The sequence below is a fragment of the Nothobranchius furzeri genome, chromosome 1, assembly GCF_043380555.1.
Source record: "Nothobranchius furzeri strain GRZ-AD chromosome 1, NfurGRZ-RIMD1, whole genome shotgun sequence".
NCBI lineage: Eukaryota > Metazoa > Chordata > Actinopteri > Cyprinodontiformes > Nothobranchiidae > Nothobranchius > Nothobranchius furzeri.
Window position 1 is genome coordinate 80,848,037 of NC_091741.1, and position 15,504 is coordinate 80,863,540.

The 15,504-nt window shown below is 43.3% G+C and overlaps 2 protein-coding genes across 3 annotated transcripts in view; one reads left to right on the forward strand and one right to left on the reverse strand.

Moving 5' to 3' along the window:
- Positions 1–5,672, reverse strand: shisa3 (shisa family member 3). Of its 2 annotated transcripts, XM_015949762.3 has the most exons (3): positions 5,536–5,672; positions 1,777–2,123; positions 1–678 (listed from the first exon to the last, which is right to left on the reverse strand). In XM_015949762.3, the coding sequence occupies exons 2-3, from the start codon at positions 2,045–2,047 to the stop codon at positions 137–139; spliced, it is 813 nt and encodes a 270-aa protein (XP_015805248.1). In that variant the 5' UTR covers positions 2,048–2,123; positions 5,536–5,672; the 3' UTR covers positions 1–136. The 2 variants fall into 2 exon arrangements, with proteins under 2 accessions (XP_015805248.1, XP_070406642.1); XM_070550541.1 differs by lacking the exon at positions 5,536–5,672 and having other exon boundaries at positions 1,777–2,185.
- LOC107379144 (BEN domain-containing protein 4) overlaps positions 5,488–15,504 on the forward strand; it is a 22,719-nt gene continuing 12,702 nt past the window's right edge. Inside the window, exon 1 of the mRNA XM_070550525.1 lies at positions 5,488–6,048. Within this exon, the coding sequence (XP_070406626.1) occupies positions 5,637–6,048 (412 nt within the window). The 5' untranslated portion in view covers positions 5,488–5,636. The remainder of the gene's footprint in view (positions 6,049–15,504) is intronic.

The window sequence follows — 15,504 nt, forward strand, 5'->3', positions numbered from 1 at the left end:
AAAAAGTGGCCCCAGACAGGCCTGTTGTCGCTGTTTAACCCAGGGAGCTATCTCACCTGGACAGTCTTTTACATCACAGTTTGTGGTGCCGTGTTCATCGTCTCTGGCCCGGATCCTATAACCTCTGGACTCCCTGTCAGCTCTGTCCAAAGTCAGCAAAGCCCTTAGCCGCTGAAAACGAGTCAGGCTGCAGGGGTAAGAAGTACTGCTGGGGCAGCAGGAAGCTGGCACTTTGGGTTGGGTGAGAGGGCTGGTGGATACCTCCCGTCATGGGGGCCGGAGGGGATGTGTATGGAGGTGGAGGTGGAGGAAGAAGAGTCTGTGGAGCCTGGGTGGGAGTGGACGCAGAGGAGGAGACGGTGGCAGACACCAGACATCCATGCTGCTGCTGTTGGCCTCCCAGAGAAAACCTCCGCGTCGAGCTGCCCCCGCTGGCCGAGCTGGAGCTGGTGGTGGCCGTGCTGGACTGTCGAGACGGTGCGCGCAGACTCGGGGGGGCCGTGGTGAGGATCATGGGGATGGTCTCCCCCTGGCTGCTGCGGAGTGAGAAGCGGATGGGCTGCTGAGTGGGCTGCTTGGGCCGCAAACAGGTGCAGCAGTACACGGCCACCAGAGAGCCAACCACAACGAAGGCGATGAAGATGCTCCCCACCATCAGGAAGGGAACATAGACGGGTTCTGAGGACAAGGAGACATGGGTTCAACTTCACACCCAGAACATGCAAAAGAAACGGCGTGTGTTCTGATGTGGATGCAAGCGCACAGAAAACTAACAATATTCATAATGATGGTTACACATTAAAAATACAAGCTCTGTTTCATTATCACTAATTATTAATTACATGCGTGTTTACCCACAAGTGTAGCCAAACCTCCCGATGCACTCAGTTGTTTTAAACCTTAAAAGTTTAAATTTGAGAAAAATGTTACGTTATTTTATTAGAACAAGAAAAAAAAATCTACCCATTTTTTTATTCTACTGGTGAGAAGTAGGAGGCTTGGAATCCGCACAGTTTAATGCTTTTAGAGCTCGTTGGTTTTAAAAAGTTTAAAGAAATCCGATCAAATCTAAAGTGGTTAAAGCAGCTGACTAACCTGCAGGTCAGTGTTACAGGATTTAGAAAAGCAGCAGAAATGACTCGTGTAATAACGGTAATTTATGCTGGCTGATGTTAAAATGAATGTGTTTTATTTAAGCACAAGAATTTGTTTTACAAATAGTCGAGGTGAAGAAGTGTCAGGATCCAGTTTTTCCTCTTTGCACTGATGAAATCTAAAGTGCTGCAGTGAAATGAGTCCTCTGGAGCCAGCAGGAAAGCAGGTGGAAACTCGACTAAATTATGATGCAAACTTTTAAACTGCACAGATTTATTAAGCCTGAGCAGGCAAAGCTGACTTTGAAAAAAAGTTTTGCAACGTTTTATAAATGCTTAAAAATATGTTCTACATTGTCCAAAAAAAACCCCCAGTTTAGATTATTGTTCCATTCTGCAGGTTGTCTGTTTAAAGAAGTTTAGTCAGAAAGACCATAACCTGCCCGCCACGGTTTAGCTGACCTCTGACCTCTCCCGAAAAATTTGCCACAACCAAAAAGTGAACTTATGTCCATGAGATTTCACCATTTTGTATTCTGTGACAGCAAACTGCTGAAATGTTGACAATTTGAATCAATTACTTAAGCATTTTTGTTTCGAATTTTGAGATTTATTTTCTTTTTATGAAAAAAAAAAGCTAAAATCAAACAGGATATTTAAAAGCATCAAACTCTGCTCTTACGCGCTGCATACTCGGTGTTGTCCACCTCTCTGTCGTTGGTGCAGACGCCCTGGTCCAGCCGTGCGTCCGCCGCGGCGCAGCAGTAGCGCAGCGCGCACGAGCCGCAGCACACCGTCGCGTCCAGGGTGTCAAAGTCCTCTGGACACTGGAAGCCCTCATGATAATTCCCATTTGCGTCCAGCCAGCCATGACAGTACTCTCCCTGGGCGTCCGATATCCGCAGATTCCAGGTCAGATATCCCAGCAGCAGGCAGCCCAGCAGACGCACCATCCCGCTCAGCCGCAGGACCGGTCCGGTTCGGGTCGGGTCCTGCTTTGTTCCCGGACCCCTCGCGCGTCAATCCGAGCTGAGAGGAAAATACGCAGGTTAAGTCATCTCTCCGACGGCAGCATCAGCATCAGGTGGAACTGTGACCGAATGGCGACTTTAATTAACTCCAAACTCATTACTGAGAACGATGCTGACGCAAACAGAGACGGAGAACAGGTCGGGGTTCTGGTCGGACACATTAAAGATCCCGTGGCCGTGTGTGTGTCCACCTCCGGAGTTTGGCTGTTTTTGTGAATCGGGGTTTAGGACGCGCGCACGGCACCCCGTTTAACCAGGACGTGCGCGGCCACGTGGTTGAACAGAAGGGCAGCGGAAGCAAAACTGCTGCTGGTTTCTAAAGACATCAGTTCTTATCTTAATGAGAAGCACCACCAGTGGTTCCGCTTTGGACAGAATGAAGTTTGAGCTTTAGCTGTTTAACTTTCTAAATAAATGTCAGTGCTGAGCATTAACCCTTCTTTCCTAACTATAACAAAAAACGTGTTTTTTAGAAATAGAAAGCAAACATTTGTTATTTATCACAGAAAAAATGCTCCGATATTGTGTTTGTTGCACTCTTTTTGTCAAAGCAAGTCCTTTTGCATCTGCTCTTGATTTTGAGTCAATCTGCATCTCATTTACTCTTCCTACTAGTTTTGTGTAAAATGTCCTCTGTTTGGTCATCTGAGCAAACTGGATGGTTTTGTTTCGTCTCTGTCGTGGCTGTGCTTTTATTCACGTCATTATTTTTTGCGTTTTGGTAGGATTTTATAGATTTTCAGAACTAAATTTATATAATTTATTTGAGGTCATTTTAGATTTTATTATCTTCAGAGATCCTGGTTTGATTTTATTTATTATTTTCTGTTTTTTTGTGGTCATTTGCCTTTGCATGCTTCTTTATGTTACCCAAACAGTCTCTGTTCAAAACAACATAAAAAGCTCAAACAGAGGTTTGTGAAGGCTCGCTCAGACTACTGGTCTGCTGATTTCTAACCCTTTCCCCCTTAATGTTGACTTCTTTCTTTGATTTAATTAACTTTGCAACTTTTGCCATAGTAAAAAGAAGCTAGACCCACATAAAAGTGGCATTATTGACATCACACTTGCCTACAATTTTTTATAAACATACACTAACTTGTGAGGTATGTTAACTGCAGAGAATTAAATAAATCCGCCATTCTGAACCCTCCAGTTAGAAACCTGTTGAGGCGGCGCTCCCTGGTGGTGGGACCAGATTCTGACCCTGCAGGTGTGTTGACAGCTGCCGCTGACAACAGACCAATAACTAAAGACCTCACGCAGGTAAACAAAACAACAAACCCACTGACTTTTGATTCATTTCACCAGACTGTCTCTGACCTCAGTGATAAAGATACATACGTCCTATAATAATAACAATTATCATTATATGTGTCTTATATATTTCTGGGTCAGAAATATATAAACGCAACACCTTTGTTTCTGCTCCGATTTTTCATGAGATGAACTGAAAGATCTGCACAATATCACCATTTCTCTCAAACATTGTTCACAAATCAGTCTAAATGTGTGATAGTGAGCACTTCTGCTTTGCTGAGATAATCCATCCCACCTCACAGGTGTGCCACATCAAGATGCTGATCCGATATCATGAGTAGTGCACAGGTGTACCTTATACTATACCCACAATAAAAGGCCACCCTGGAATGTGCAGTTTTGTCTCACAGCAAAATGCCACAGATGCCACAAGCATTGAGAGAGCGTGCAATTGGCATGTTGACAGCAGGAATGTCAACCAGATTTGTTGCTCGTGCATTGAATGTTCATTTCTCCACCATAAGCCATCTCCAAAGGCGTTTCAGAGAATATGGCAGTACATCCAGCAGGTTCACCACCAAGATTGTCTGAGACCAGCCACTCAGACAGCTGCTGAAACAGTTGGTTTGCATAACCAAACTATTTCTGCACAAACTGTCAGAAACCATCTCAGGGAAGCTCAACTGCATGCTCGTCGTCCTCATCAGGGTCTTGACCTGACTCCAGCTCATCGCTGTAACAGACTTGAGTGGGCAAATGCTCACATTCAAAGGCGTCTGGCACGTTGGAGAGGTGCTCTCTTCACGGATTAATCTCATTTTACATTGTTCAGGGCAGATGGCAGACAGCATGTGTGGCATTGTGTGGTTGAGCGCTTTGCTGATGTCTGTGTTGTGGATTGAGTGGCCCATGGTGGTGGTGGGGTTATGGTATGGGCAGGCATCTGTTATGGACGAAGAACACAGGTGCATTTTATTGATGGCATTTTGAATGCACAGAGATACCGTGATGAGATCCTGAGGCCCATTGTTGTGCCGTACATCCATGAACATCACCTCATGTTTCTGCAAGATAATGCACGGCCCCATGTTGCAAGGACCTGTACACAATTCTTGGAAGATGAAAATGTCCTAGTTCTTGCATGGCCAGCATACTCACCGGACATGTCACCCATTGAGCATGTTTGGGATGTGCTTGACCGGCGTATACGACAGCGTGTACCAGTTCCCACTAATATCCAACAACTTCGCACAACCATTGAAGAGGAGTGGACCAACATTCCACAGGCCACAATTGACAATCTGATAAACTCTATGCGAAGATGTGTTGCACTGCATGAGGCAAATGGTGGTCACACCAGATACTGACCGGTTCTGAGTCCCCAGACCCAAAATAAAGCAAAAAATCCCATATTCCAGGGTGGCCTTTTATTGTGGGCAGTATACGGTACACCTGTGCACTACTCATGATATCAGATCAGCATCTTGATGTGACACACCTGTGAGGTGGGATGGATTATCTCAGCAAAGCAGAAGTGCTCACTATCACACATTTAGACTGATTTGTGAACAATGTTTAAGAGAAATGGTAATATCGTGTATCTGGAATGAATTTTAGATCTTTAAAAAATCGGAGCAGAAACAAAGATGTTGCGTTTATATTTTTGTTTGTTTGTTTATATACATATATATATATATATATATATATATATATATATATATATATATATATATATATATATATATATATATATATATATATATATAACAATATGAAATAATAATGAGCCTAAACGCTATTTATTTTAGAAAATGAAGAACACTGACTTTTAATTCTTTAGTGTTTCTGAAGTTTTACGCAATTTTCGTACAGTAAAATTCATGCTAAAGTCCTTATGTGTTAACTTACATTTATTCAGTTATATTTATTTATTTAAAGATAACAGCGCCCTGTTGTTGTGATGTTAGGCCGGTAGCGGCGCACTAGTCCCGTCTGCCTCCCGCTCGGAGGAGTCTCTCTGCCGGTGCACCCGACATGGGGATTGGAGCGCCCACTTGTCAGTCCCTCGTAGTGTGTGTGTGTGTGTGTGTGTGTGTGTGTGTGTGTGTGTGTGTGTGTGTGTGTGTGAACAGACACCGATCCAGACGCACAGTGGACGCTCGGATCGCTCACTCAGCAGCTGTCTGTCACATCCAGCACGCCAACATATCCGAGTCCCAGTCGCTCCGCCGCGCCGTGACACCTGGCCGGTATGGAGGGAGAGCTGCAGCCCGCAGATGAAGGGCCCTGCGCCCCGAAAATGTACCGACCCCAGCGCGGTCCGTGCAGCACCCTGAAGCCCTTCCAGAGCCGGCGCTCGGCGGAGAAGTCGCGCTTTGACCGGTCCGCTGTGGCCGAGGTGCCTCTCTTTGGAGACGGACATCCTTTCACGTTTCATCCCGATCATCTTTACCCTTTCCAGCAGCAGCAGCAGCTCCACCAACCCAGCGTCGCTATCAGCAGCAGCCAGCAGCATCAGCACCGTCTTCCGTGTGAGACCAGGCCCAGCAGCAGGGTGCCGACGTCCACCTCAGCTGCAGCTCTCGGCTCGCAGCAGCGGCGCGCCAGCGACGGCGGATCCGAGCCCAGATTCTCTCCGGACTGCACCTACGGGATCAGCGCAGGTGGGTGTCCAGCAACTTGTTTAGAGTGAGCTGAGCGTTGATCAGGTCTGCTCTGTTTCACCATGCCGGGCTTTGCTGCCTGCAAAACTCTTATCACCACTAAATAACAAGAGTCAACAAAGTCAAGTAAAGGCAAAAATCCAGCTTTTCTCAAGTGTTCAGCTCCTCATCAATAAGGCTAATCCTGTCACTTGTTTCCATTTCTTCCTTTGTTCTCCCAGTCAGTGATTGATTTACTCATGTAATGAAAGCAGTCATGATTGAATCTCCAGTTTATGTGTTCAAAATTACACGTTGTGTGCTTGTGTGCATGCATGCATGTTCACACACACACACACACACACACACACACACACACACACACACACACACACACACACACACACACACACACACACACACACACACACACACACACACACACACACACACACACACACACACACACACACACACACACACACAATGAGAGCTCTCAGTGTTTCCTGTTGAAACACATTGTTCTCTGCTCATTTTTCTCCTCAGCTGCTCTTCATTAGAGCGCCTTGCAAGAACAAATGTGTTCCCAATGTGGAGGGAGGGTCCATGGGAGCGAGCATTTAGATGGAAGCAATGAACCAAATCCAGACAGTTTCAAAATTAAACACCAGACACTCGTTCTTTAATCAGATATTAATCTCTATATCTCTGCAGGCAGAATAGGCATAGCAGCTTGTGTTTGCTGCTTTACCATCAAGTTTTCAGACCAAGTCGAGGTGGCACAGTGCTTTAAATCACATGAACTGATGCGCTTTTAAAGTCTTTATTATAAATCTTAATGCTGTAAAACATAAAATGAGTCCTTTATTGCATGTGCTTAGACATGTACTTTTTTGTCATAAATGTTTAATTAGGAAGCTGTAAGAACACCACAACACATTAAACACTCAGTAACAGTCTTTCTGTGTACAACATAAGACCTACTCTAAACCTACTCTTGCCTCCCCTTCCACCGTGTTCACTGCTCAGTCCATCCCTCTAGTCAGTATAGTCTCTTAGGTCACCCATCAAATCAATTTAAGATGCGGTAGTATCTGAAGTATTACTGATCCTTGCTGATGATAGTTCCATAAAGGCAGCAACCATGTATACTTGAAGCCAGCAGAAAAAAACAAGTTGTTTGGCAGTTTCTGTCTCTGAGTTCTGATTTTCTTCATAAGTCAATCCTGCAAGCCAGAGTCTACAGGTTTTCTCTACATGTGATAGCTGTGACTCATCATTTAGTAAGTGAACAACAGGGTCTAAGGGAGGAGGGACTCCACCTAAATCAGTAATACAACAAAATACTTTAACCCAAGGTCCTGAACTGTGAGTAAATGTGTCCAAAGTCCTAGGGGAACAAAACGAGCTAAGAGGATCTGATGCAGCACCCATTTTGGGTCTAATTGGGGTCAAATTAAGTCTCACTAGTCATCACACACAGTGGGGAGCAATGACTGCAGCAGTGGCTGCGCTTGGGAATATTTGGTGGTTTAATCCCCCAATCCAATCCCTTAAAGTCTTTGGTATGACCCAACTGGGATTTTAATTGTAAGTGGCCTGTATTTCATAAAGCGCCTTCTAGAGTCCTGGAACCCCCCAAGGCACGTTACAGCACAGTCATTCACACACACACACATTCACACACACATTCACACGCTGTTGGTGATGAGTTTCATTGTAGCCACAGCTGCCCTGGAGCACACTGACGGAGGCGAGTTTGCCATACACAGGCGCCACCAGTTCCCCCAAACACCACCAGCTTGCAAGATGGGTTAAGTGTCTTGCCCAAGGACACAACAACAGTTACAGACCGAGCAGGGCTCAAACCTGCAACCTTCTGATTATGGGGCAAGCACTAAACTCTTTTGCCACCATTGCCCCCGAACGAACCCTGAGCTCCTAGTCTCAGGGTGGACACTTTACCACTAGGCAGCTGGGACAGTATATATAAGACCAATGACAACATTTTATATGTAGGTGTTGATAATTGGGGTTTTATGGCACTTACACATCAGGGTGAATACGGTCAGACTGGAATTTGGTTTCACACCTGGGTCAGAAATGTGTTTTCTGTTCTGAGGTGACTCTTTTTTTCAGACCTCTTCCTTGGAGGTCCGACTGGTACGGAGGTGACACTACGGACTGATTGGCCGGCTGATATTCACGCCTACCGCCTTCAATTGGCAAGTAGAATCAACCAGCGGGGGTTACCTGCATGTGTGATTCCTTTTCCTCCTGGATGCTGTTGAGTAAACTTATCTGTCTGTAGCACGGAGCTCCCGCTCAGTGGGAAGGGAAAAGGGCTGTGTGTGTTCTCTGAGCAGCGAACATCTCTGCATACGGAGCTCTCGCCAAAGTTGCTCAACAAGAGGAGAGAGCAGCAAGCATGTGTGTGTGAGTGGAGTTTGAGGAAATGCACTACAGTGAAAGAACAGGGAGCAAATAAATTTTAAAAATGTGGTTCAGTATCTCCAAAAGTGGCACCATGGACTTTCCACGAGTCTTAAACCTCACTCACGGGCTCTGGGATGCCTGCATTCCTGAGAACTCCTTCAGAACTATGCTAACTCTACACTGTATGCATGAGACCAAGCTGATGCTATCCTCTCCACCTTGCTGACCCTAATATGTAAGCCCCATTAGAGGCCCTCTCAACATTACGCCAAATTTTCAATCGTTGTCAGGTCAAATCATCCTCCCAGCATTTCACTCCTGAGGAGAGCATGACACTTTGGAACAACAGGTTGTTACAAATATATAAAACAGTTTTTTGGGCTGTATCTTGTAACCAGCAGGACAATGGGTGCTCACTCAGTCCTGATCCCCTCAGGGGAAGAACCCACAGGCTTTACCTGCAGACCTCTGAGGTAAAATTACAAAGAACGTCTATCAATCTTAGATGTTTCCCCCATAAAAATTTTCAGTGATGTAATATGTTTCCTATCTATTCTTGTAATAAAACGGTTTACCCCTGACAATAGAAAGCTCTTGTTCCATAAACGAGAGGGTGCATACCATCAATGTTTTAATTTTACATATCTCCCTTTTGCCCTAAATGCCATAAACACGTCTCATAACTGGACCGTAATGTAGACTAACGTTTTTAGTTCACACTCCTGTGACAAGTGCTTTGGTTTCACTGGTAGCATAAGGTCTAGCTCAGCATCTTTTCCATGGGTTTCTTTTATCATCTAACTAGCATGATAAACTTCTCAAAACACAGGCCCAACGATAGAACTTACAGGTTGAATATGGAATAATTTCATAAAAATCTATATTAAAAAAGATATTGTCTCCACGGGGCATTTAGAGGTGTGCAGAATGAAGGTACAGCATTTTCTTTAAAAGCTGTATTTTAATTAAAAAATAATCAAATATTTGTTTTGACAGGCGCAACACTTCATAGTAAACCTGGTATCCCCACAGCTGAACTATGTTCTATTGTTGCAACTACAACCTTCACACACTAGGTGTCACTATGGTGTTCATGTTCCCCGTTCAACCTTTAAAATTAGGACATCCTAACTGAGTTGCAGTGGTGGAGGAGGTAATTGCAATTGTAATTGTAATTGGAAGGTTGCTGGTTCGAGCGTGCTTAGTCTGTCACTGTCATTGTGTCCTTGGGCAAGACCCTTAACCCACACAAACTGCTGCTGGTGGTCGGAGAGACCGGTGGTGCATGTGTATGGCAGCCTCACCTCTTCAGTACGCCCCAGGGCAGCTGTGGCTATGCTGTCACTCATCACCACCTGGGTGTGAATTTGTGTGTGAATGGCTGGGTGTGTGCAAAGTGCCTTGGGGGGGTTCCACAACTCTAGAAGGTGCTGTATCAAATACAGGACATTTACCATTTACCATCCACATCCTCCATTACTTTTTAAACTGTAATCTTGACCACGTAAGGCCAGAGCTCTTACTGCACCAAACACAAGTTTCTAATAATAATCTATTCTACCTCAGCACAGGGTTCAAATGAAGACAACTAGTCTACTTTGGTTTCTTGAAGATGTTTTGCTCCTCATCCAAGGAGCTTTGTCAGTTCTGACTGGAATGTGGGAGAGTCACATTTATAAGCTGTCTGTAGCTGCTTAATGAGCAGAAACCACCTATGAATGCCCCTTCTCCCTACCCCCTGAGAAGTCTTTGCTTTTGGTAGCTCTGTTAGTTAGACTGGTCCCCTCATGGGTTGTACTGATTAGATGCAGGAGGGACAACTTAGATTTCACCTTTCCAGTACCTATAATGCAGCTTTGAATCTCACTCCTAAGCAGTTTTAGTCTAGGTCACACCTTTGCATGTCTTACTAAATGCATCAGTGGACATTAAAAGGCCACTTTGATGTGAATTTTAGAACGACTGTTGTAAATAATTGTAGCCGTTTTATTTACTTCATTTTTTAAACTCAGAATGGTCACAGATTGGCTAGTCCATGTTTCAAAGCATGTTGCTGCTGTCTTAAAACCACTTCAGTGTGTAAAATGTTATTTATTTATTGTCTATTCAAAACTCCATTAGCTCCCATTTTAGTGTAGGAGCTATTCTGCCTGAGGTCTCCTTCATTTTCATTACAAATGTGTTTATTTGCATAAAAACTACCCCCCCCCCCACACACACACACACAAACGATGGATGCTCACTGTGAGACCACAAATAAGCATTTCCAGCAACACAACACGTTAAATTAGACCACGAGTTGTTTAAACACACAAATAAAATAATAACCATAAAAATTAGGTGGAAAAAACAGAGAATCATATTGTTCACGTCACTCTCAAAGATGTTTAATTTTATGATTGGAATAGGCCACACCTCCAAAGCAGATTGTTTCTGTCTCACAACTCAGATTGTCTATATTTCTCAGTTGCACATGCAGACATTCATAGAGAAACATTCACCCAAATAGCATAAAGAATAATGTTACACGTGCACATCACAGTGTTTTTAATGCACGAATGGAACAGCTTGTTGCGTCTTTCATGGCTGGAGAAAAGAAAAAAGTGGGAGTCCTTTCTTGTGAGGAGCATCAGAGACCCTAAAACTCAGCAATCAGTTCAGCACACAGTAACGCAAATTGCATTGAAAAGCCTTTCCCAAAGAGTTGTGATTAAAATAAATGGGCCTCATAAATTTGCCTCTGCCGACCGTGTTGTTTTTAATGAAATTTTATGAGGCTCACAGCTCAGTGCCACAGCACTGGGGAGAGAGGGGAGGTGGGGTGAGGGCGAATGATATCAGATACATCTCGACGGGTAAACAGAGACAGCTCGAATATTAATAAATGCGACACATCTGCGCCAGGCTGATAGACACATCTGAGTGCGTGGCAACGCAGAAATGTCCATCTAGAACCCATTGGGTGTGTGTGTGAGTGTGTTTTGTTGGCAGTGGACTCATAATCATTACATGGAGGTGTGTGAGATCATTTCACTGAAACGTGCCCGGACTAGCAGGGTAAATGTACACAGGCGCTTGTTCCTGGACAATAACTATGTGCTTATTGTTTTGGTCGCGGCAGATATACTGTGACCTTAGAGTTTATTGACTTCTGAATAAATCAACATAATCATGCTGACATTTCTATGAACATAAGCACTGAATTGTGCTATGAAGAACACTTCACCACAAAGAGAAGGAGGCAACAAGAACTTATTTTGTACACAAGCAGTTCATTTTTTCCAGCAGCTTGTTATTATTTGTCAGTTAAAGTTAATAATCTTCAAACTCAGGTTTGTAAGATTTTAGGCTCTTTCTTGTTGGATCTCCTCCAGCTAGCGGACCCTGTAACCTCAACCTTTTGTTGCCCTTTCATCATAAGACCTTACCCCCCCCCCCCCCCCCCCAAGTGGACATGGTACCCCTCAGTAGGTCAGTCGTCGATGTGTGAAACTGGCTGCTTGCCAAATCGTTTTCTATGTGAAAAGATGTTAAAATCTCCGGGTGTTTGTGCCTAATCTGATTGTGAGTAATTCAATTCAATTCAATTCAATTTTATTTATAAAGCGCCAAATCACGACAAGAGTCGTCTCAAGGCACTTCACATAATAAACATTCCAATTCAGGTCAGTTCATTGAGCCAATCAGAAAAAATGTTTCCTATATAAGGAACCCAGCAAATTGCATCAAGTCACTGACTAGTGTCAGTGACTATACAGCAATCCTCATACTAAGCAAGCATATAGCGACAGTGGAGAGGAAAACTCCCTTTTAACAGGAAGAAACCTCCAGAGGATCCTGGCTCAGTATAAGCAGCCATCCTCCACGACTCACTGGAGATCGAGAAGACAGAGCAGGCAGACACACACACACACACACACACACACACACACACACACACACACACACACACACACACACACACACACACACACACACACACACACACACACACACACACACACACACACACACACACACACACACACACACACACACCAAGCAATGTGTCCATGGTTGCACCGTGATTGCTTAGTAAATATTCTATTTGGCGAGAGATAAACTTTATTGTATTTATCCCAGTGAATCTATAATTAAACGGGTAAACTAGTGGTAGCACATCCAACGTCAAGGCAAGCAAAAAGATTATCAGGAGAGAGAGAATGTTTAAGTGATTAGCAGCAGTGTGCTAGACGATGGCCCCCTCCATGAGGCCACCACAGCTCAGCAGAACATCATTGTAGCTTCTTCTGGGGAGAAAAACACTTACAGAGAAAATAAAGTTAACAACTGAAATTGCAGGAAATAATACAGTTAAAGAGCAGATTGTAGCAGAAAGTAGTAGAGCGTGAAAAGTGGTCAGTGTATCCTCCACTGCTAAGCCTATAGCAGCATAACTACAGAGATAACTCTGGATAACCTAGCCTTTTTAGATGTAGGCGTGTTGGAGGCAGGGCAAGGGAGAGCCGTCTTTACCGACTGTACACTCCACCTCCCTGTAATCCCCCACTTGTCCAGATCTAGGCTAACATCAGATTTTAACTATAGGCCCTATCAAATAAAAATGTTTTAAGCCTATTCTTGAATGTAGACAAAGTGTCTGCCTCACGGACTAAAGCTGGGAGCTGGTTCCACAGGAGAGGAGCCTGATAACTAAAAGATCTGCCTCCCATCCTAATTTTAGATATTCTGGGAAACACCAGAAAACCTGCAGTCTGAGAACGGTGCTCGGTTAGGAACGTATTGATCAATCAGATCACTGATGTATGATGGAGCTTGATTATTAAGAGCTTTATATGTGAGAAGGAGGATCTTAAAATCTATTCTGAATTGAACAGGTAGCCAAAGTAGGGAAGCTAAGACAGGAGAGATATGATCTCTCTTTTTAATTCTCATCAGAACTCTAGCTGCAGCATTTTGGACAAGCTGAAGACTTTTAACTACATTCTGTGGACTTCCTGAGAGTAATGAATTACAGTAATCCAGTCTTGATGTGATAAATGCATGAACTAGTTTTTCAGCATCACTCCTGGAAAGTATGCTTCTAATCTTAGCAATATTCCGAAGGTGGAAAAAGGAAATTCTACAAACCTGTTTAACTTGGGATTTGAATGACATGTCCTGGTCAAAGATAACACCAAGGTTCCTTACTTTGTTCTCGGAGACAAATTTAATGCCATTCAGGTCAGGTGATTGACTAAGCAATTTCCTTTTCTGGATTTCAGGTCCAAAGATGAGAACTTCTGTCTTGTCTTGATTTAAAAGCAAAAAGTTTAGAGTCATCCAATTCTTTATGTACTCAAGACAAGCCTGTAATCTACCCAACCGATTAGGTTCATCAGGGTTAATGGATAAATATAACTGAGTATCGTAAGCATAACAAACAATTCCTCACTACAAAATGGATAGATTGTTCTCATGGTCTGATAGAAAGCTGAGGGCGAGGTGGAAGAATCAGCATTCAGAGATTCAGTGTTGTGCCTGGATTTGTTGACTAAATATTTTTTGTGAACATGAACTGAACTCGCTCGTATTTTGTCTGAACATTACAGTTCTTTACAGACGCTAGGACACATTTCTCAATACTTGGGTCACTTTTGCAAAACCCTTCACACAATTCTCCTAACCGACTTTCAGCTTGGCAAAGTGGTTCATTTCACATTCAAAATACACATATACTACCAAAACACTTCATTCAGGTCTCAAATGAACACTTTCTTCCAGAACACCAGCAGAGGTTGACAGCCGACAAACACACTTTGTCTCCCACAAAACAGTAACCTAGAAAACACTAACAGCATGTAGCATTAGTGTTTTCTTGTGTAGAACAAGGACACGTCTCTGTTTCTAAGTGCAATATATATTGTTCATGACTGTAATATATGTTACTGGAATGAATCAGACATGATGCAGAATTAGTCAATATTTTATGTTGTTTATTTATTTTTATGCTTTTGCTAATTCCAAAATCCACAAATTTGTATACACACCATCCACTGACACAGATACAATAGACTGATATATCCAGGCATCCATACATGTTCCTCGCCCCCTCCTAGCCTCTCGACTTCCTCTTTCAGCCGCATCTCTATTTCTGGCTGGCTCCATGTTTACATCACAACAATATTCAGCAGCTGTCTGAAAGAGTAACACCTGTGTAGATGTTCATCTACAATGAAAATCAGCTGTGGCTGGGTAAAATAAAATAAATAAAAATAAAACATTGCTGTTGAATCCTGCTGTCTTATTCAGTTTTGCATTATGCTATTGTTTTGAACAGAAGTTTCACTGTTTTGAAAACAATATGTAAGCACGTGCAAAGTGTCTTATGTGTACAAAGATTTGTGGCAGTTGTGTCTGAGTGAGAAAACAGTTCAGGACATTTGAGAGATGTAGTCATTGAATGCATTTTGTGCCAAAACAATGATAATTGATCCTCAGTTTAGCCCACATAGACTTCTGTTGTCCGCCCTGTGCGAAGAGTTTTGCAAAAGTGACCTAAGTATTGAGAAATGTGTCCTAGCGTCTGTAAAAACTGTAAAGTGAGCGTGCTCATTCTGGTGTTTGTGAGCAGGTTTGTGAACGGTGCTCTCTCATAGTTTAATTTAAGTTGAGAGCTCCAGATTCCCATGGAGCTAAAACCATAACTCTAAACCAAAGTCATGATAAGGAGTACACCCCATAAGTGCAGACAACACGGGCCAATCAGGTGTCCACTCTTTAGTTTCCATGATGTTTCTAAGCTCCCTTCACCTCAGAAGAAAATACAACTCTACATGTAACATTGATTCTAGATGCACCCTTACTTGTTCTTGTAAAATATACCCGTTTCCACTACAGCTACTGCTGCTGTTATGAGGAGCTACTCGGAAGTTGGAATTTCCAATTGTCGAGTTGAAATGGAATGCACCATTAATTCGGGGGAAACATCAAATCTGGAAACACTAGTTAGAAAGTCACAACTGTAATTTTTCTTTATGTATTTACTCAGTTTTTAATTAA

Coding starts and splice junctions, on each gene's coding strand:
- shisa3 (XM_015949762.3), bottom strand. CDS start 2,047: ATGGTGCGTCTGCTGGGCTGCCTGCTGCTGGGATATCTGACCTGGAAT. Junction 679..1,776: donor CAACACCGAGTATGCAGCGC/GTAAGAGCAGAG, acceptor CCTTGTCCTCAG/AACCCGTCTATGTTCCCTTC.